The sequence below is a fragment of the Pteropus alecto genome, unplaced genomic scaffold, assembly GCF_000325575.1.
Source record: "Pteropus alecto unplaced genomic scaffold, ASM32557v1 scaffold24, whole genome shotgun sequence".
Classification (NCBI taxonomy): domain Eukaryota; kingdom Metazoa; phylum Chordata; class Mammalia; order Chiroptera; family Pteropodidae; genus Pteropus; species Pteropus alecto.
In genome coordinates this window covers 5,459,028-5,477,052 of record NW_006439192.1, presented here as the reverse complement: position 1 = coordinate 5,477,052, position 18,025 = coordinate 5,459,028, and the positions used below count along the sequence as shown (strand labels likewise).

The following is an 18,025-nucleotide window of genomic DNA, read 5'->3' as shown; positions in this document are numbered from 1 at the left end:
TCAGAATAATGTTCTCCTGAAACTTTGTTGTTTTGCTAGCAAATCTAATTAATTTAAATGTACCAGGGAAACCTACTATTTACAAGAACTCTGTAGTCTTTCCTCTTTTTTTAAGCCAATAAACATTTTCCTAATTTACCAGTTTTAAAGTTTGGATTTTCTAAATAGTAGTTTTTCTTAAAGCTGACTGTATTTATACTAAACACATCAGCCAAGAATGTATCTCTTAGATGCCTGCCCCTTACAACATGGTAAATACTTATAGGTACTAGAATCCTGTCCCGGCTTCTGTCCTCTCGAGAAGATAACTAACTCAGCTCACTGAAATGTGAGCAACTAAGATATAAAAAACCTAGTATCCTAATCCAGGCTCTGATGCCTGCTTTTTGGTTCCCCATCTATTCTCATTTTCCAGAGTTAGAAACTCAAGTATAATCTCAGTGGTTTGCCTTGTAAGCAGTAGTTGGTAAATTTAACTAATAAAAGTGATTGCTTGCATGTTGCATGAACACAATATAATTTTTTAACTATGACTAATTGACAATTATGGATTTTTTCTTGCTTTCCCAAAGTTGTTCAGTTCACCTTTTTCTGTTATACACACACACATGCCCCAAATCCTTGTGCCTTACTCAGTCAGTACCAATGTCCTGACAGAATATGTTTCAATTTTTGTAAAAGCATGATCAATCATTTGATCAGAAGCACAAAATTGTCAGAGCTGTCATATCAACTAGAAGACTATTAGGGTTTCTGAAACTCATCATGTTAACAATTATGGCTTATTCTAAACTAAGCAAAATAAAACATCCGTTGAGCAGCCAGCCACACATGTTTTCAGTGGGAGGGAAATCTTTAGAAAGGTTGGGAAGTTGGTTGCAGATAGAGGCATCCAAGGGACCAAGAAATGGAAATAGCAGATGTTTTATTATACCATATTTGCTACGCATGCAGACAGGTGTCTATGATAGATATCTCCTCTATGACACCCGATGTGGATATAGTTCAGAACACCAACTGAGACTTTTGATAAGTGTAAGACTTCTAGTTTACAAAATACTAAGGGTTTTGAAACTTGTGACCCTAGAGGATTATTGTCCAGATTGCAAAATTCAGGGAGGCTTCAAACTTAGTTTAGTTTGCAGAAGGGTCAAGTGGAAGTGGCTGATTTCATTTACTTTGAACAAATAGTGCATCCTCCTCTTCCCCACTTGGAAGACAGTTTTGTGCCAATTTCTTGGACAAATTGCCTCTCTAGCTGTACCCATTAATGTACTCTGCTATGTATCTTGTTTTTAATTGTTTAGTTTTACTCAGAAGAGTAATTGTTGGACTTCGGGCATGTTGCATTAAATACCGTTAGAGGCTTCATTATTCAAGTTAAAACTAATCAGATTAGCTAGAGACGATTACTAAATAGATTTGGTTAAGATTCATATCACTCTCTAGGAAGGCTCTCCAGACAAGTAGCTTTATTTCCCCTCACAGGGCGATTCCCTTCGGAAAGAGAGTATTTCTCAGTATATGCTAATTTGACAAACTCTAATTGTTGAGATGTCAGATGTTACTTATTTATCCTGTTAGATTTCATCAGGCCTTGTTTCACAGAAGCTTGTCATTTAGCCCAGCTAAGGACTGACATAAGGGAGAATGATACATCCATTTGAAATACTCTGAGTCTTCGTGTGCTCACTAATTAAGAATAAACGCACTCATACATGATGTGCTTTTAAATACATGTAACTTGTTCCCTACCAGCTTCCAAGAGTCCTCCTCTGAAAATCTAGAAATTCAGTAAGATTCAGATTTGATTAATAGTTATCGAACAATAGTTAATGAGTTGAATACTGTACTTTCAATATATTATTTAGTTTCTAGAACAGAATTAACTTCTATTTATTTTAAACAATTTAAACTTAAAGAAGTTGAGAGTCAGAGAAATCAACTACTTTGTCATAGTCATACAGCATATGGCAAAACCAGAATACAAAACCAGGTCTTCTGACTCCAAGTCCAGTGCTCTCTCTACTCCATCCCAGCTTTGTGCAAGGAGGCAGTGACTCAGTCATTGAATGAAATCTGACAAAGGCTTAAAATAAATTTTCTTTAGAAATATTTCTTTTTAAAAAGTTACATTTATTGTTTTTAAATGTCTCTATAAACATGAAAGAAACCTAATCTAAATATTCATCATATATATTATTTTGTTTTCAACTTAGAGATACACAGGCGATGTTAACAATTGGCAACACAGTATAAGAAATATTTGAATGTTTAGGATCAAATGGAATTATTATAATCTTCTCATTTCTTTTGTGCACTTTAGATAATGAATTTCCTCAAGTCTGGAAAGAGTCTAATGAACCAGTTTAATTTTTGTAAAAACATGATCAATCATTTGATCAGAAGCACAAAATTGTCAGAGCTGTCATATCAACTAGAAGACTGTTAGTTGCTGAAACTTACCATATTAGCAGTTATGTCTTACTCTAAACTAAGCAAAATAGTTATTAAATATAAATATTAGGTTGAACCATGTGAAATTGCCAATATTCAACCATTTGTGACCCATCAAAAGGTAATTTCATATGGTTCAAACTAACATGTATTTTTGTATGTGTGAAAATCTGCTGAAAACTGCAACATGTTTTGCAACATGTTCGTAATTTTCAGGGCTCACTAGGAGACAAGTTTAGCAATAGAGTTTAGAATGTTTTAGTTTGTCACTGACTCTTACTGTAAGTACTTACGAGGCTACAAACATAATGAAAATAAGAGATTATCTCCATTTGGGTCAGTGATTTCACACCTTGAGGAATGATAATGATTTGAGTTTTAATCGATACACTCCGGGCTAATAATGAAATAAGGAACTCCACAAAAAGATCAAAAGTATAATTGCCCTACTATTTATAAGTTCCATTTTTTATGAAAAGTTTGCAAAATTCTGTTATCCTTATAAAAGTACTCCTGTGGATGTACCTAGAAGGGTTGGATTGAGGGGAAGGAGCCTTTTTTGAGGAACTCTCATCTCATTTCTAAAAATGACCAAATTCTGGCCTGCTTATGCTTAGAAACGATCTGACAAGTCAAAACATGAGTTTCGGAACCATGTTGTAGCATGTATCTTCGGAGATGCCCAGTCAACACTGATGGGGCTTCGGAATTTCGTAATGCCCTTGAGAGCTAGCAACTATACCCGGCAGGAGCTGAAGGACATTGTGTTCATCGGGTCTCTGGATTACCTGCGGAGAGAATGGCGATTTCTCCGAAATTTCCCCCAGATATACATTCTGCCTGTAAGTATCACATATGGGGTAGTGAATATCTATAACAATAATAACACAAATAATACTAGCACTAGTAATAGTAATAAATAATAGCTTGCAGTTATATAGTGTTTCCTGGTACCAGAACTGTTCTTTGCATTTTACATATAGAAACCCATTTACTCTTCAAAATACACTCCGATGGGGTAGATTTTAAAGATCTTGAAATTTGGGCATGGAATAACTAATCTGTCCAAGTTTACACAGCAAGTAAGTAACAAGACTAGGATTTAAATCCAGACATTATGCTCAAGAGCCACCATGTTTTATGTTTTATGTTTATAATGATGTTTTATGGTCTTATATAAATAAGAATTTCTCTGCATTTCTGAACCTGATTCTGACTTAATGGTAAACCTAAGCTGATATTAGACAGCCTCTGTACTCTAACTTTCTCATCTTTTCTGAAGACACATCTTTTATGGAACACATAATGCCACACATCCTTGATAGATGTATGAAAAAGAGGAATTAGGTTTATGTTTCTGAGAAATGGATCCATTATGCATATGTGGCATTGTAGTTGCAATTGTATTTGCTCTAAACCTTCATAGGTCTGTGTCCCATCATATGTCACCATTTCTCTGGATTAAAAAAACTATTATGTGCAGTAGGAAATGCACTAAAGCATTTGAGTTTTCTTGAAAGAATGCTGGAATTATGTATAGAGTACTTTCAAACTTCAGAAATGGTCCTCTCAAGAAGCAAATTTCATTTGCTTCTTTAAAAAGTCACCTTAGTGTTCCCCTCATGATTCCCTTATTTTAGTTGAAAGAAAGAAAGAAAATTACCAGACGTCTCTAGATCCAGCTAATGTTGGGAATTACCAACATTATTTGCATCTAAGCTACCTGAATGCAGGGCCAGATCTTTCCCTTTTTTTCCATCAAAGGAAAGAAGCAACCACCATTTTGCTAGTTAATCTAGAGAGTGCAAGTGGGGCCCGCTACAAGTGAGATTGTGAGGATATAAAATTTGCCCTTGGATCCATAACTTCCCCTTTGTCTGACTCCCCACACCCCTGCCCCCTGCCCATTGTTTCCCTTCCTCTGCTTCTCTACTCTAAGTTGAGTGATCTAAATGGATTTAGGCTCCCCCTCTCCACCTTCCTTTGTCTCATCCAGACTTGCTCTCAGGACAGGGTTTGTGAAACATATTCACACCAAGTATATTAGTGACTGATGAGGCGAAATATGTCAGAAATCAGGTAACTAAGTCTTAAAACCAAGTCAGTGGAAGCTGGAGAGGCTTTGGCTCAAAAATCGCATCTCCAGCAAAGAGTCACCACCATGAGTCGTGATATAAAATCCTTGCATTTGAGAAGTCCCTCCTCTACCCGGTTTCCTCTCATTAGGGATCTGCACTCTATTCTGGAGACCTCCGTGCAGTCAACATAGAGGAATGTTCCATGTGCGCTGTATTATCCCCCCCATCCAAGACATCAAGCAGCCAGACACTGGTAGACACAGAGACCATCATGACCACCCTCAACCTAGGATCACTGAGGATAAGCTGCACTGCCCGGACACCGTCAGAGTCAGGTAAGAATAACACTCTGCCAGGAAAAGCCTAGGGAGAATGGAATAAGGAAAGAGAATTAATTCTTCTCTGACGTATTTTACTCATGGGGAGGAGGAGAGCTTGGGCTAGATGTCCTCTAAGGTCCCTTTCAACTCTGAGAATTCTGTAATATAATTGGTGGACAGTTTAGTCCTTGAGAATCTTAAGTCTACTGAAAAATGATGTCCATCTTCTAAATGGAATGCATGAAACACTTTTTCCATTTTAAGTAAAATCACAGAATTATAAGTGATAATGTTGTTACTAATCAAATATTAGTGAACATACCCTTTGGTATATTACTATAATTGGTAACGGGTATTACCAAGCAAATTCTCTTTGGATCTTATATAAGTTCAAGTTATTAGTTTTAGCTTCGTGGTTGAGAGAATAAAGTATAATTCTCTTTTACTCATCAAGATGCTTTCAATATGTGAATTTTAGGAGATGATCTCTAAAGTTCTTTTCAACTTCTATACACTAAAAATGTCACATTTCAGCTTCAGATTGGAAAGAGAGGGAGAGAAGCATGGCTCTCCTTATAATGGAGATGGTATTGTTTCCTCTTCCATATTCCTTTCAGTGCCTAGCACAGTTAACAGTCACTTAGTAGGTGCTTAACACATATTTATTGAATTGAAACAAATGAACCAGTGATCTGGACTCTTGAGTAGCGTCACACACCTCCTGTATTCAAACGTACTTGACATGAATTCCCACCATAAAATTGCGTGTTCATTCTACCCCCACATGGGAAAAGGCTTACATGTTAGTCTGTTTCTAAAACTTGACAACTAGCCACTCAGCCTAATATGAAAGCACTACTACTGAAGAATTTTCTGTATCTAAAGCAAACTTTCAATTCAAGAAATCAAAGTAAACCATGGCTGGAGTCCCCTGGGGAATGTTGATCCTCTTCACCAAGATCAGGTGCTCAGCCATCCACTTTGCACGGAGCTTGGAGAGGTCAGATGTCATAGGCATTGCAAGGCTTTCATGATTATGGATATGGATAAAAATATTCATGGGTTAAGTTGGGAAACTAAAACAATTCTGACTCCTAAGCACTGTTGCTAGGTGGGAAAACATAAAGTTCTTGGGACAAAGGAGTAAACGATAATCTAGTCTAATCTGTGGTAGGTGAACTGAACTAGCTATGTGACACACCCTCACTAAGCAATCAAACTCCACTCAGAATCCAGGGTTTCAGATTCTTTTGCAAAGCAGAACTAATAGCAAAGCACTTCATGAATGTCAAAGGGCATTGAAATCCAGACTAAGGAAATGTGATCCATGCCTCTATTGAGCAAATGTGAAGATCCATAAAAATGCTGTCGTGTTCTGCACTTAAATCTTTAGGTTAGCAGTTGGGGTCATTCAGATTCACACAAGATTTGTGTATGGTGTGTTCGTGAGTGTAGAGTGGAGAGAAGTATAGGGAGCGAGCGTATGGTGTGTGTGAGTGTAGGCGTATGGGAGTGTCTGTGTGCATCATGCTTGGAACTTTCTATAATTGGTCAGAGAAGTATTCACTTTAAAGGCAGTATCATCAGTATACGAATGAAAATGCTCACGAGGAAAAGCCTGGAATAAACTGACAACATCATGAGCCACCCAGTCAATCATCTAGGTAACTTGTCCTTTCTATTATTTTATTATTAGTAGTATTAGTATTAGAATTTGTATTATTTGTAGTATTTTGATCTTACATTCCCTATAAGCTAGGAAGATATAAACCTATGATTTTAGTCCTAGTTTCCTTTAGTTCTAGTGATTTTCATCCTTCATTTATTCATTTATTCATTCAACAAAAATATATTGATTCTATATGATGTGTCATGTACTCTGTTACAGGCCAGAGAGTTTACCTTAAAGGGTTGATAGAAGAAGATAGAGGAGAGAGGGGAAAAGGACTGGAAAGGAAAAAGAGAAAATGAAAGAATGTCAAAGTATTTGAATTGTCATGAAGCATAAGTAGGTTCTTTTACTCAAGATAGAAGGGAAAATTTAGAGAAAAATGTATTTTATAGGCCTTACACTATTCCTTTTATGACTGTCATACCCATTGGTATGGCAGAGAAATATAAGTCCAGACAGGCTCTACTGAGCTACCTAACAAGTCACCCAGTCTGTTTATCAGGTGCCATAGAATCAGTAAAGTCACATTCTGAGCACGTGTGAATAGCAAAGGACCATTACTCAGAAGCCTCACCAACTACTCTGGCATCATAGGAATCTGCCTGGAGTTTATATATATAAATCCCCAATCCTCAAAGAAGACTATTTGATTCTCTTAACTATTGTTCTCATTTTATAGTAATACTCCTCTCGTACCCTACATAAGAGGTGGAAATGGGGATACCCACCTCCAAGAGCTGACAGTGTAAAGGACTGTGAAATTCTACCAGGAGGTAGAAAATGTCGTCCATGCCAAGACCAATATAATAGAGATCCTCAATTTTGGGGCTATGGACCAGTACTGGTACTGGTCCACAGCCTGTTAGGAACCTGGCTGCACAGCAGGAAGTGAGCAGCAGGCACAAGTGAAGCTTCATCTGCATTTGCAGCCGCTCCCCAGCGCTAGCATCACCGCCTCAGCTCTACTTCAGATCATCAGGCATTAGATTCTCATAGGAGCACCAGTCCCTGGGGCCAAAATGTTTGGGGACCACTGCAATATAAGACTAGCTGATAGGCAGTTTTCTTTCCCTTCTTCTAGGACAGTGGTTCTCAACCTGGGGACAGTTTTGCCTCAAGAGGAAACCTGACAATGTCTAGAGACCGTTTCGGTTGCCACTACTTGGGCAGATGCTATTGGCATCTAGTGGGTAGAGGTCAGAGTTCCTGCTAAACATCCTACAATGCATGGGACAGCACTACATGATTTAAAAAACAAAAACAAAAATTAAAAAAAAAAAAAAACTTTCGGCCCAAAATGTCAATAGTACTGATTTCGGAAATCTTGCCTTAGCATATCTGATGAGGCTTTTGTGGGATCAATGGGCTTTTCCACATCTTCGCAGTCATAAAATTACATATGAAGCTCAGGTAGGACCACCATGGCGACTCCATACAGTGATTTCCAGTGGATGTTGGGGGTGGGAGGAAGTAGAGGGAAGGTTGTCTGAAGGATCAGCAAGAACACTGGGCTTCCTGGACATCTCCGTGGAAAACTTTAGGTTTTCCAGTGATGCTCTAATTATTGCCCTGTCACGTCACAAGAACAGGTTGGCAAACCTAGGTACCGAACTAAATAATCTGCGGAATAATCTAAACATATAACGGTAATTAAGTCTGACAACTTAATATGCTACTGAAATTTAAATGTACAGTAGTAATCTACAATTAAGCAATCTTTTGTAATAGCATCCTGCCAGCCTGGAAGATTTCAGGTATAATGCTATGTACTATTAGGTAACAAAAATATTGACATTAGTAAAATGTACCCAGGCTATGATCTGACATATTCAAATTAACCATTGCTCTATAAGAAAAGATGGAATTAAGGCAGAAATTCACTTGCTGTCCTTCTGCCTGTGTCAGAAGCAGATATTTAAGCAGTCACTTCAGTTGATGTAGATGTGTCTGTATCCAATAAGAACATTTAACTCTAAGTCTGGCTACTCTAATCCCTGGCTACTCTAATTAAGAGGGAACAGGAATCAGGAAATGGGGTTCAAAGGAAGATTTCCTGTTTGAGGGAAACCGAGCTCAATATTTTACTGAAAATGTCAGCCAAACCTTGTATATTTTAATAGCGCTACAAAGTAGTCCTGAAAAGGGCATGCATTGGCTTTGAAATTAATGCTGATTGGGGCATCAAAACCCATCTACTATTTACAAGCCATTTAATCTTGGGCAAAGTGTGTAAACCCTCAATCGGTTTCATCTTCAAAAGTGATCTAACTATACTTGATTCACAGATATGTTGTGATAATAGTATAATTTTTATTTCCTTATGTTTTCTACTGCTCACTGCAGCCAGAGGGATCTTTTACAAATATTTATCAGATCATGTCAGTTCCCTACTTTAAACCCTATAATGGTGATCCATGACTATTATAGAAAAATAATGTAGGGTCTTGCAGGCCAGTAAGGAGTTTGCATTTTCTCCCACTTCATCCTGTTTATAGTGGCTCTTTGGTGCCTTAGGTCCATTACCCCAGTGGTCCCCAACCTTTTTTGCTGCAGGGACCCATGCTCCAATGAGAATCTAATGCCTGATGGTCTGAGGTGGAGCTGAGGCGGTGATGCTAGCACTGGGGAGCGGCTGCAAATACAAATGAAGCTTCGCTCTGCCGGCTGGTTCGCTGCTCACCTCCTGCTGTGCAGCTCAGTTCCTTATAGGCCACTGACTGCTACTGGTTGTAGCCCAAGGTTTGGGGACCCCTGCCTTACCCCATTCCCTCTGCTCAGGTGGATTTTTCTCACCTCTCAAGACTTCATTCCAAGTCAGAGAAACCTCTCTTCAAATCCTATTTAAAAACACCTGCCCACTTCAATTGCTAGCCCTTAAAGGTTGTTAAAGGTTGTTTTTTTCACAGTACTCATCACTATCTGAAACTATTTTGTATTTGCAACATGCGTATGTAACTGGAAGGGGGGCTGTTCACAGTCCTAGCATGCAGTAGATACTCTTAATATTTGTATAAGGTAGTAAGGAAGGAAGGAAAGAATGGTGGGAAGAAGAAAGGAAAAGAACATAAAGCAGATAAAATATCTTACATGGTTCTGAAAATAAGGTAAAATCTCATTTCCCTAAGACTTCCTGCATTATGGAAATCCCAGAGTTTTTTGGGTTTTTTTCGTTTTGTTTTGTTTTGTTTTTTAAGGAAAACAGTTTAAGATATTCAGATCTCATTATGAATAAGATTTTCTGGTGAATTAGGATATCTGAGCTCTAGCCTTGATGTCAACCTTCCCTTTTAAAAAACTTTTATTGAGGTAACTGGTTTGTAACAGTATGTAAGTTTCAGGTGTACAACATCGTAATTCGATATCTGTATACGCTATAGTGCGCTTACCAGCAAAAGTCAAGTTTTCATTTCTCACCACACATTCGAGTTTCTTTACCCATTTTGCACTCCCTCCGCTTCCCTTCCCCTCTAGTAACAACCAATCTCTTATCTGTATCTGTGAGTTTGGTTTTGTTAGTTCATTTTTTTTTTTTTGGTTGTTTGGGATTTTTGTTTGTTTGTTTTATATTCTACATACAAATGAAACCATATGACTTTCGCCCTTTTCCATCTGACTTATGTTGCTCAGTGTAATAACCTCAAGGTCCAACCTTCCTCTTAAACAGTTCTGTGAACAAAGTTAGCCCCAGGGTGGGGGGCTTCCATTTCCTCACCTAAATTCCTAAGGTCACTGCCAAACCACGAGAGTTGGCCTCTTCCTGGGGAGCTTCAGTTTTTACCCTGAATCTATTTTGAAGCACGGCTCAGAATTTGGAGTGGCTATCAAAAATATATTCAGCTCCACTCCACATTAACAAGAAGTGGCTCTTTTACCAAATATTTTTGGGGGAGATGGAAGAGGTGGTAAGTATTGCAGTACGTCATATTCTCTATGAAAACAATCTCCCTTTGGAGTTTCCCTTTTTCCCTGTTCCCATCTCAGTGGCCAGATGTCCCACCACCATTCCTTTGTCTGTCTCTCAAGCTGTCTTACCTACCTGCTCACTCCATTCATTTCACATCTTGCCCTCCCTCCCTCCCATTTACCTGGCTCAGTAAACAGAGGACCCTCCAAATATGTTGCTCTCTTCATAGCATGGAATTTAAATTACAAGCAGAATTTTAGCTTCCACAGAATTTTTCTCTGTTACATAGCATTCTTAGAAAAGTTAAGAATGGTAACCAACAGTTTTAAAGCATAATTTCTGATAAGATCGGGGTGTGTGTGTGTGTGTCTGTGTGTGTGTGTGTTTAACTGGAGCCTAGATTCCCGTTTTTTTCTTTCCTTTTCTTTTTTTTTTTACATTTTTTGGTTTAACTTGGACACCAAAACTCTGGTATAATGCTTGTCTTTGAAACTCTACATAGTATACCGCCTGACAGAGCCGTTTCAGGCCAGTGCTGTGCGTCGACTCTCTTTCAGAGTCAAGGCTCACAGGGGTAAATGAAGGGTCTCACCTCTGAATGCAGGAAGGAAATCTGTAAACGGAACACAAAGGGCAAAAGCCCCAAGTGATATCTCGCCCCAGTCTTTAAGGAACTCCCAAGGCATTTCTGGTTGGAACAGTCCAACCAGAGATAGGAGGTAGCCAGTTCTGCTGAAGAAGAAAGAAGACATGAGTAGTGTCTCAGTCCAGAGAAGATCTCGAAGAGACAGGTAGCACTAGCAGCCAGAAAACAGTTACAATGTTACTGAATGCACGCATGGAGCAGCACCACCTATTTATTCATAGTTTCTTAAAAGTTTTACGAGGCAGATAGATGCGTTTAGGGGCACCGCCTGCCTGAGCCATTACCCAGCACTATCATGCCATGGAGAACAATAATATTTTATTTATGATGTCAGTAAACAAGTACTGGGAGAGCTTTATCTTTTTTGTAATTCATTGCAAGTGCCGTTTAGAAAACACACACAGATACCACCTTCAAAAGGAGATGCTGAGGATGCCCGAATATACTTTTTTCTAAATATTAAAGACGATTCGGGATTTGAACGTGAGAGTAACTTTACTAAGATAAAGCATCAAGTTCCATGGTGTGCCTCTACATTCTTGTCACATGTTGCAAGCCACTTTGTTTGCATTTAACACTCTCTTCTTTGTTGTTGTCTTTGTCTACAGAGGGGATGTCACATTACTTTAGTGGATGTTTTGGGCACTCAAAACACCGAAGAATCCCCATCCTCACTGAACTGAGTAAGTTGTGTTTCAAGGACAAAATTCAAGGGAGATACCTGTGTGATCCAAAACTGATCTTTTAAAAATCCAGTCAAAGGACTGAGGAAGCAGAATGGAGCCCAAGTGCTTGACTGGACGTTACTCAATTGGTGACATTATCTAGCAGAGCCTATTATATCTGGGTGTCAGGGGGCAGGAGTACCATCTGCCTTCTCCATTCTGCCAGATACCAGGACAGGGAACTCAGCAGCTGGCTCAGTCTTATTCAGAGAGACTCTCCCATGGGAGGGGATGTGGACTTGAAGGCTGCTAGAAAAGATCTCCCTGTACCGAATTATCTGCCCATCCTGGCCCTTTAGGTCAGGTGCCTTCCTTTCCTGTAGTGATACCAGGACCAGCACTGGGGCAAGGCAAGTGAGGCACCCAGGGTACAGAATTTAAGGAGATGCTCACTCTTGGGGCTCCTTCAGTTTTGTGTCCCAGGTGTCTCTCTTGTGTCATCTTAATCCTGGCCCTGAGTGGCACAGTTCTAAAATGGAAATACTCGATGCAGAAATATCAGAATAAACTGATCTCTCACTGACACCTTATGGAAAATGCACATATATGAAACATTCCTAGATATGAGAAGCTCTGGGAGCAGAAAGCAGGGTAGAGAAGACAGGGAAGGTGTTGTGTACATCTTTTGTGGCAAGGGGCGGCGCTCTTTGTGAAGCACTAGTGGATACACTGGGATTTAACACTGATAATAATTGGTGAGAAAAGGAGACAATACCAAAGAGGGAAATGGTTCTTTTAACACAGATTGGACCAACTCAAAGATGATCTGTAAAACTGGTCCTACACATGCGATTTGACTGAATTCCATAGTATGGTAACATTCTTAATGGGTGTTTTATGGCCTAGGGTACCTAAGCTGAGTAAGACATACCAAACCAAATGAATAGACCTCTTAGTCCCAGAAATGAAGCAGGGGGACTGAGAGGAATCGGTAGGTGATACCACCACGTGATCCACGTGATCTGGGAGTGACAGTGCAGGAGATAGGAAATAGTTGTCACTCTGGGTCCTAGAGCACCAGCTCTTCAATTTCAGCTTCAAAGATCTCTCATTAGGCTGGTACCAGCCAGCCTATTTGTAACTATCTTGAAGCTATTGGCTACAGTTTTTATTTATATTTTATTTTTATTTTTCTGTTTTTGAATCGTTTCTAACCTTGAGTAGTATATACACTAAGGACACTGATTAGAAGACCGTAATGTAAATTAGAGTGGTTGGGAGGGGACCAGTCAGGTGCTCACTGGCCCAGAAATGCATCTGATCACTCTCCAGGGACTTAGAGCTTTGTTCAGCTGAAGACTTTCTGGCACCAGGCAGCCCTTGTCAAATTAGCTTAACAAATCACCTGCCAGCTTACTGTTTTTTGTTCTCTGGCTGGCTGGAAAGGGTCACGGTGACATGGGAGCTGCAGATCTGACTGCCAGCACTTTGGTACTGAATGTACAGTGGCCTGCAGGAAAATGGCTAGGAAAGCTGAGGCCACCGGTTTTAGGATGACACAGCAAGATTTGGACAAGGGGCTCCTGGGATGTGTGTGTGTGTGTGTGTATGTGTGTGTTGGATGTTGGCAATGCAATGAGAGGAAATTATATGTTCATAGGAAATGTGGGTTGATATTAGTCATACCTTGCTCATCTTTTATGAAAATATGTAGTTTTTAAAGAAAATGATTTATTAATACTAGCAGTACATCACTTCCCCAAAACTTACTAAGGAATAACTTGAAGAATTAGGGAACAATTCAGTCTTAGTAATGTATTTTGAGTTGTATGTCCAGTAGTATTTGTTTTGATCTGTAATATAACTTTCTTTTTTTTTTGGCGAAGCGACCCTTGGTTGACCTCACAGATTACAAGCACCTTGTCAGCTTACAACCCCTTATTTTATTTGTTTATTTGTTTGTTTGTTTACTTATTTATTTATTTTTACACCTACAGCACCTGGTCTTCCTAGGGGGTCTCCCATCCAAGTACTAACCAGGGCCGACCCTGCTTAGCTTCCGAGATCAGACGGGATCGGGATTGTTCAGGGTGGCATGGCCGTAGACTGTAATATGACTTTCAAAAACTTTAAAGAGTCTAAGACTTTATGCTACTTGCAAACTAGCAAGTTAACCTGCCACAGTTTCATGGATGCTGGCAGAAGACACAAGACCACTGTGTCAGAGACAAAGCATAGTTTATTACTCACAGAGACAGCTGTGACCAGAGTATTATCATTTTTGTGCTGGTCGTCACAGGGTAACATGACAGGGTACCTACTATGGATTATGTTATATGAGAGGAACCAGAATCTTTTATAATGGGCAGTAAGCATGCCTATTTTTTGCTCTGCTTGGAGACACCATCTCTGCTTCCAATGCTAGTCTCTGTGCAAAGATTTTTAAAGCAATAGTGTTAGAACAAAGGCAGTCAGTACCTCTGCTGGCACTCCCAAAAATGACCAGTTGTATTCACTTTAGAGGCTGCCTACAGGGGTCTAAGTTGCAGCCTTCCAGCAGTATAAATATGCTAATGATAATATGGCCCCTGCTACACTGGCCTCAATTAGGAAGATTCTTTGAGCCCTTGTTACTCAAAGTGTAGTCCATGAATCAGCAGCATCAGCAGCATCTGGAAGCTTGATGGGCATGTAGAATCTCAGGCCTACCCTAGACCAATGAATCTGAATCTGTACTGTAACAAGCTCCCCAGGTGATTCACATGTATATTAAATTTTGAGAGGTACTGCTCACTCTGGACCCAGACAGTATAGGAACCTAATACCAAGCCATCTATGGCATAGTATTATGAAAAAGAGTACAACTTATACTCTTTATCATACATTCCTATTTATGTGTATTATCCCAGTGCAATTATTGAAAGTGACCCCTTTTACTTCCAAAAGTGTCCTAGTTTGAAAGATAAATTATATAGGGAGGCATCGGGACACAAGCGTCGAGAAACCGAGCCTGAGGTACTAGGGTTCCCCCTTGATGGTGAAGGTGTCCCAAAAGGATACATGTCTGTAAGGGATAAAGAAAATACTTGAGAAAAAAAATGTACCGAAGTAGTGACAGATTCCACATTGACCCCAAAGTAGGCATCAAATTCTTTGATGAAGTGGTCACCCTTGGTCTGCCTGGTATGGCAGTTCCTATGTTCTTAAACTTGCCTGCTTGTCTTTCCAGTCTCCTTCTTTTGCCTTGCAGAAAATCCTTCCAACATCCACTTCATTGAACAACTTAGTGGAATGGAGGAGCACCTCCCGGGAACAAGACTGCATCTCAGCACTTCCTTTTGCACAGGCACTGTCTTTTCTGGCAGTTTCTTGGATTCCCTCCTGGCCACAGTAAGTGCGGCTAAGCAGAGGAGCCCTCAAGACCAAGCCCCTAGCAGAGGGTAATGCGGATGGCTTAGGGCATGGGTAGATGATGATAATGTCTCACAATTCTAAATTCTCTTTGATTTTTCAAAAAAGCTTGTTCGCAGACAACATTTCATCTTTTCTCACGACCACCTGGCAAGGGCAGCAAAATCTTCACATTTTTAAGATCAAAAACTTAAAGCTGGAGTACTTGATACAGGGGGGAATGAGCAGGTAAACTGCAGAGTGCCTTCCTTTCAGTTTCAAGTGCATCTCAGCAGACCTGGCCCTTTGGTACCAGAACTTAAGAGATACTATCTTTTCTCTCTAAAATATCCCCAAAAGCTCACACAGAAAGCAGCTATAAGTGGACATGGAGTTCAAGGAAAAAGGCCTTTGGAGATGTGAGTTTTGTTCACAGCTGAATCAAATCGCCCTCCACGTTGCCCCTCCCATGGGGCAGATTTTTGATAATGTGGTTGTTCTTCATTCTCAGCCCATCGTTAGCCACTGAGCAGATCCCTTGCATCAATTACAGGATTTCCATAAGTAGAATTCATTCATTGTACAAACAACTATTGAACAGCTATTCTGAGCAGGGCACTACTCAAGGTGCTGGGGACACAGACAAAAGTCTCTGCCCATGTGGAGCTCATGCTGATGGAGGAGACTGACATCAACATGATAAATAAGGAACAGATAATGGACGTCAGATAGGTATAGGGGCTAAAGCAATGTGAGATAGGAGATGTAGGGTTTAGAGAAGGTGTTGCAAATTTCAGTAATGCGGCCAGCGTGGGCAGCACTGGGAAGGTGGCATGTGTGTCAAGTCTGGAGGAGAGGAGAGTACACGCCATTCTGATCTTTAGAGAAGAAACACTCCAGGAGGCAGAAGGAGAAGGGCAAAGGCAGTAAAGTGGGAGCACTCCTGGTGTGTTCAAGAAATTTGACTAAAATTCACAAAATCTGTGTGTAGCCATTTGTGAATAGCTGCAAGAACTCCTCCAGAGTAAATCCTTGTCACCCACTGCCTCACAGACTCCTACTGGGATTTGCCAAGGGAAGGGCTGCAAAATGGCTGAATATCTATATACAGATGCATAAATGCTCAAGGCTCTGAGCACAGTTTGACCAACTTGCTTGCCTCCTGGAATTCCACGTAGAAGAGGCATCTTCTGAATTGTATGGGTGCCTCAAAAGAGCACTTTGTGCTTTAGGGGAGCGTGGCTGGAATACACGTATCCCCCTCATGCATCAGTGCCACTTATTACTGAGAGAATTAAGCTGCCCTGGGCTCTGCCCCTCTAAGCCTTGAGGGAAAGGAAGCCTCATAAACCCCATTGAGCTCTCAGAGAGAGACTACTACATCAGTGATAGTTTAACAAGTTGGCAGACCGAATTTTCTAAAGGGTTAAGCAGCATTCAGCCTTGACTGAGCCAGGGAGAGACGCATTTAAGGGAGTCGAGTCAGGTTACTTCCGAGGTTACTTTTCTGGGAAGGTGGCTCTGGCAGGGAAAGATTTTTAAAACACTGACATTGATACATCAGTTACCTTGCCTGTAATTAATGACTTGCGTGTCAGACAGGAGGTGACTTTTGGTGAACTGGACTTGTCTGCAGGATACATTTTTGATAGCTTTAAGTCCCAGTTCTCTTCAGAGATTCCTAGATGGCAAGGAGCTTTGTGCCTTAAATTAAGCTTGAGCCTTAATTAAACTCTACTGGCCCACGTAAATGGAAACGCAGTCACAAATTCTGCTTAGAGTCAGTGGGAAGAGCAGAATGAGCAGAGAAGGGCAGAAAGAGTATAAATAAAAGCAAATGAACACATAATATAAGCATAGGAAACACGAACTTGGTAATAAGAGTTGGTACCTGGGCTTCTCATCACTTGCCACGTGAGTGTGAGCTAGCGAACCCCTTCAGGTAGTACCCCTTCCTGCCAGGCTGCCTTTAGATATTGTGTCAATGGGCTTCCTGGTTGGAGAAGGCGATGCGGTCATGTTGGAAAGTGAAGTGAGCTATGTAAAATGCTCAGGTGTCTTTTTCTGAGACCCCATGATGAAGTCTGTGAGAGAAAGAAAAAGCCACATGCTGTGGCTTGATATACGAGACAGTTGCATGAGATCACAAGCCACATTGCCCTTAAGGACTGCTGGTAAGTGCTTAGTTTAGGACTGACATATGGGCAATTGAATATGGATAAGGATGGCCATGGAGCTTCAGTAGAAGGCATTCTTTATGTTAAGGGGTCCAGCTTGGATCTTGAACCTCTAAATCTCTGCCTAGTGGCTTTCTGCCCCAGCTCTTGAATCCTTAATGATGTTTGGCACGGCATACTAAACACACTTTAATACTATTTAGAGCTCCAGCCCCAAATCTCTGCCCCTGGTGAACTGAACTAGACCTTTGAAAATAATCAGGGAATCCTGCCCACTCTTGTTTCCCTTCCCTCTGAGCCTGGTACTGTCTTGACTTGGCCTTCTAAGAGTGGAAGTGACTTCCTATCACCCAGCCACATGAAAAGAAAGAGCCCAATGGTCAGGCCTGGGCCTCCAATCCCATCATCTTCACTGTTCTGAGGACCATTTATCTTGTCCAGACTCCTGACCTTACACCTGATCATGTGGAAATGACAGCAATAGCCTCAGAGAGGAAGAGAACATTTATCCTCTTGCACTAGAAACATTTAGGGCCACTGTAGTGGCTCCAGAATACATTCTCCAACACCCAGTTTTATTCTCCATATATCTCCTTGAGGAGAGGTGTAGGAGGAAGGCAAAGTTCTCAATCTTCCCATAAGTGCAGATGGCAGTATGGGCTTGAGGTCTATCACTCCCCCTAGACACTCCCATGACAGATACCAGAAATGATCAG

General features: G+C 40.5%; 1 protein-coding gene and 1 non-coding gene across 2 annotated transcripts in view; one reads left to right on the top strand and one right to left on the bottom strand.

Annotated features, from left to right (window-relative positions):
- KCNU1 (potassium calcium-activated channel subfamily U member 1) overlaps nucleotides 1-18,025 on the top strand; it is a 108,140-nt gene that overhangs the window by 80,866 nt on the left and 9,249 nt on the right. Inside the window, exons 22-25 of the mRNA XM_015592808.1 lie at nucleotides 3,075-3,299; nucleotides 4,684-4,870; nucleotides 11,686-11,760; nucleotides 14,993-15,132. Of these exons, the coding sequence (XP_015448294.1) occupies nucleotides 3,075-3,299; nucleotides 4,684-4,870; nucleotides 11,686-11,760; nucleotides 14,993-15,132 (627 nt within the window). The remainder of the gene's footprint in view (nucleotides 1-3,074; nucleotides 3,300-4,683; nucleotides 4,871-11,685; nucleotides 11,761-14,992; nucleotides 15,133-18,025) is intronic.
- On the bottom strand, nucleotides 13,731-13,849 carry LOC112483422. Its single transcript, XR_003047631.1, has one exon. It is a non-coding gene; the product is annotated as a 5S ribosomal RNA (ribosomal RNA).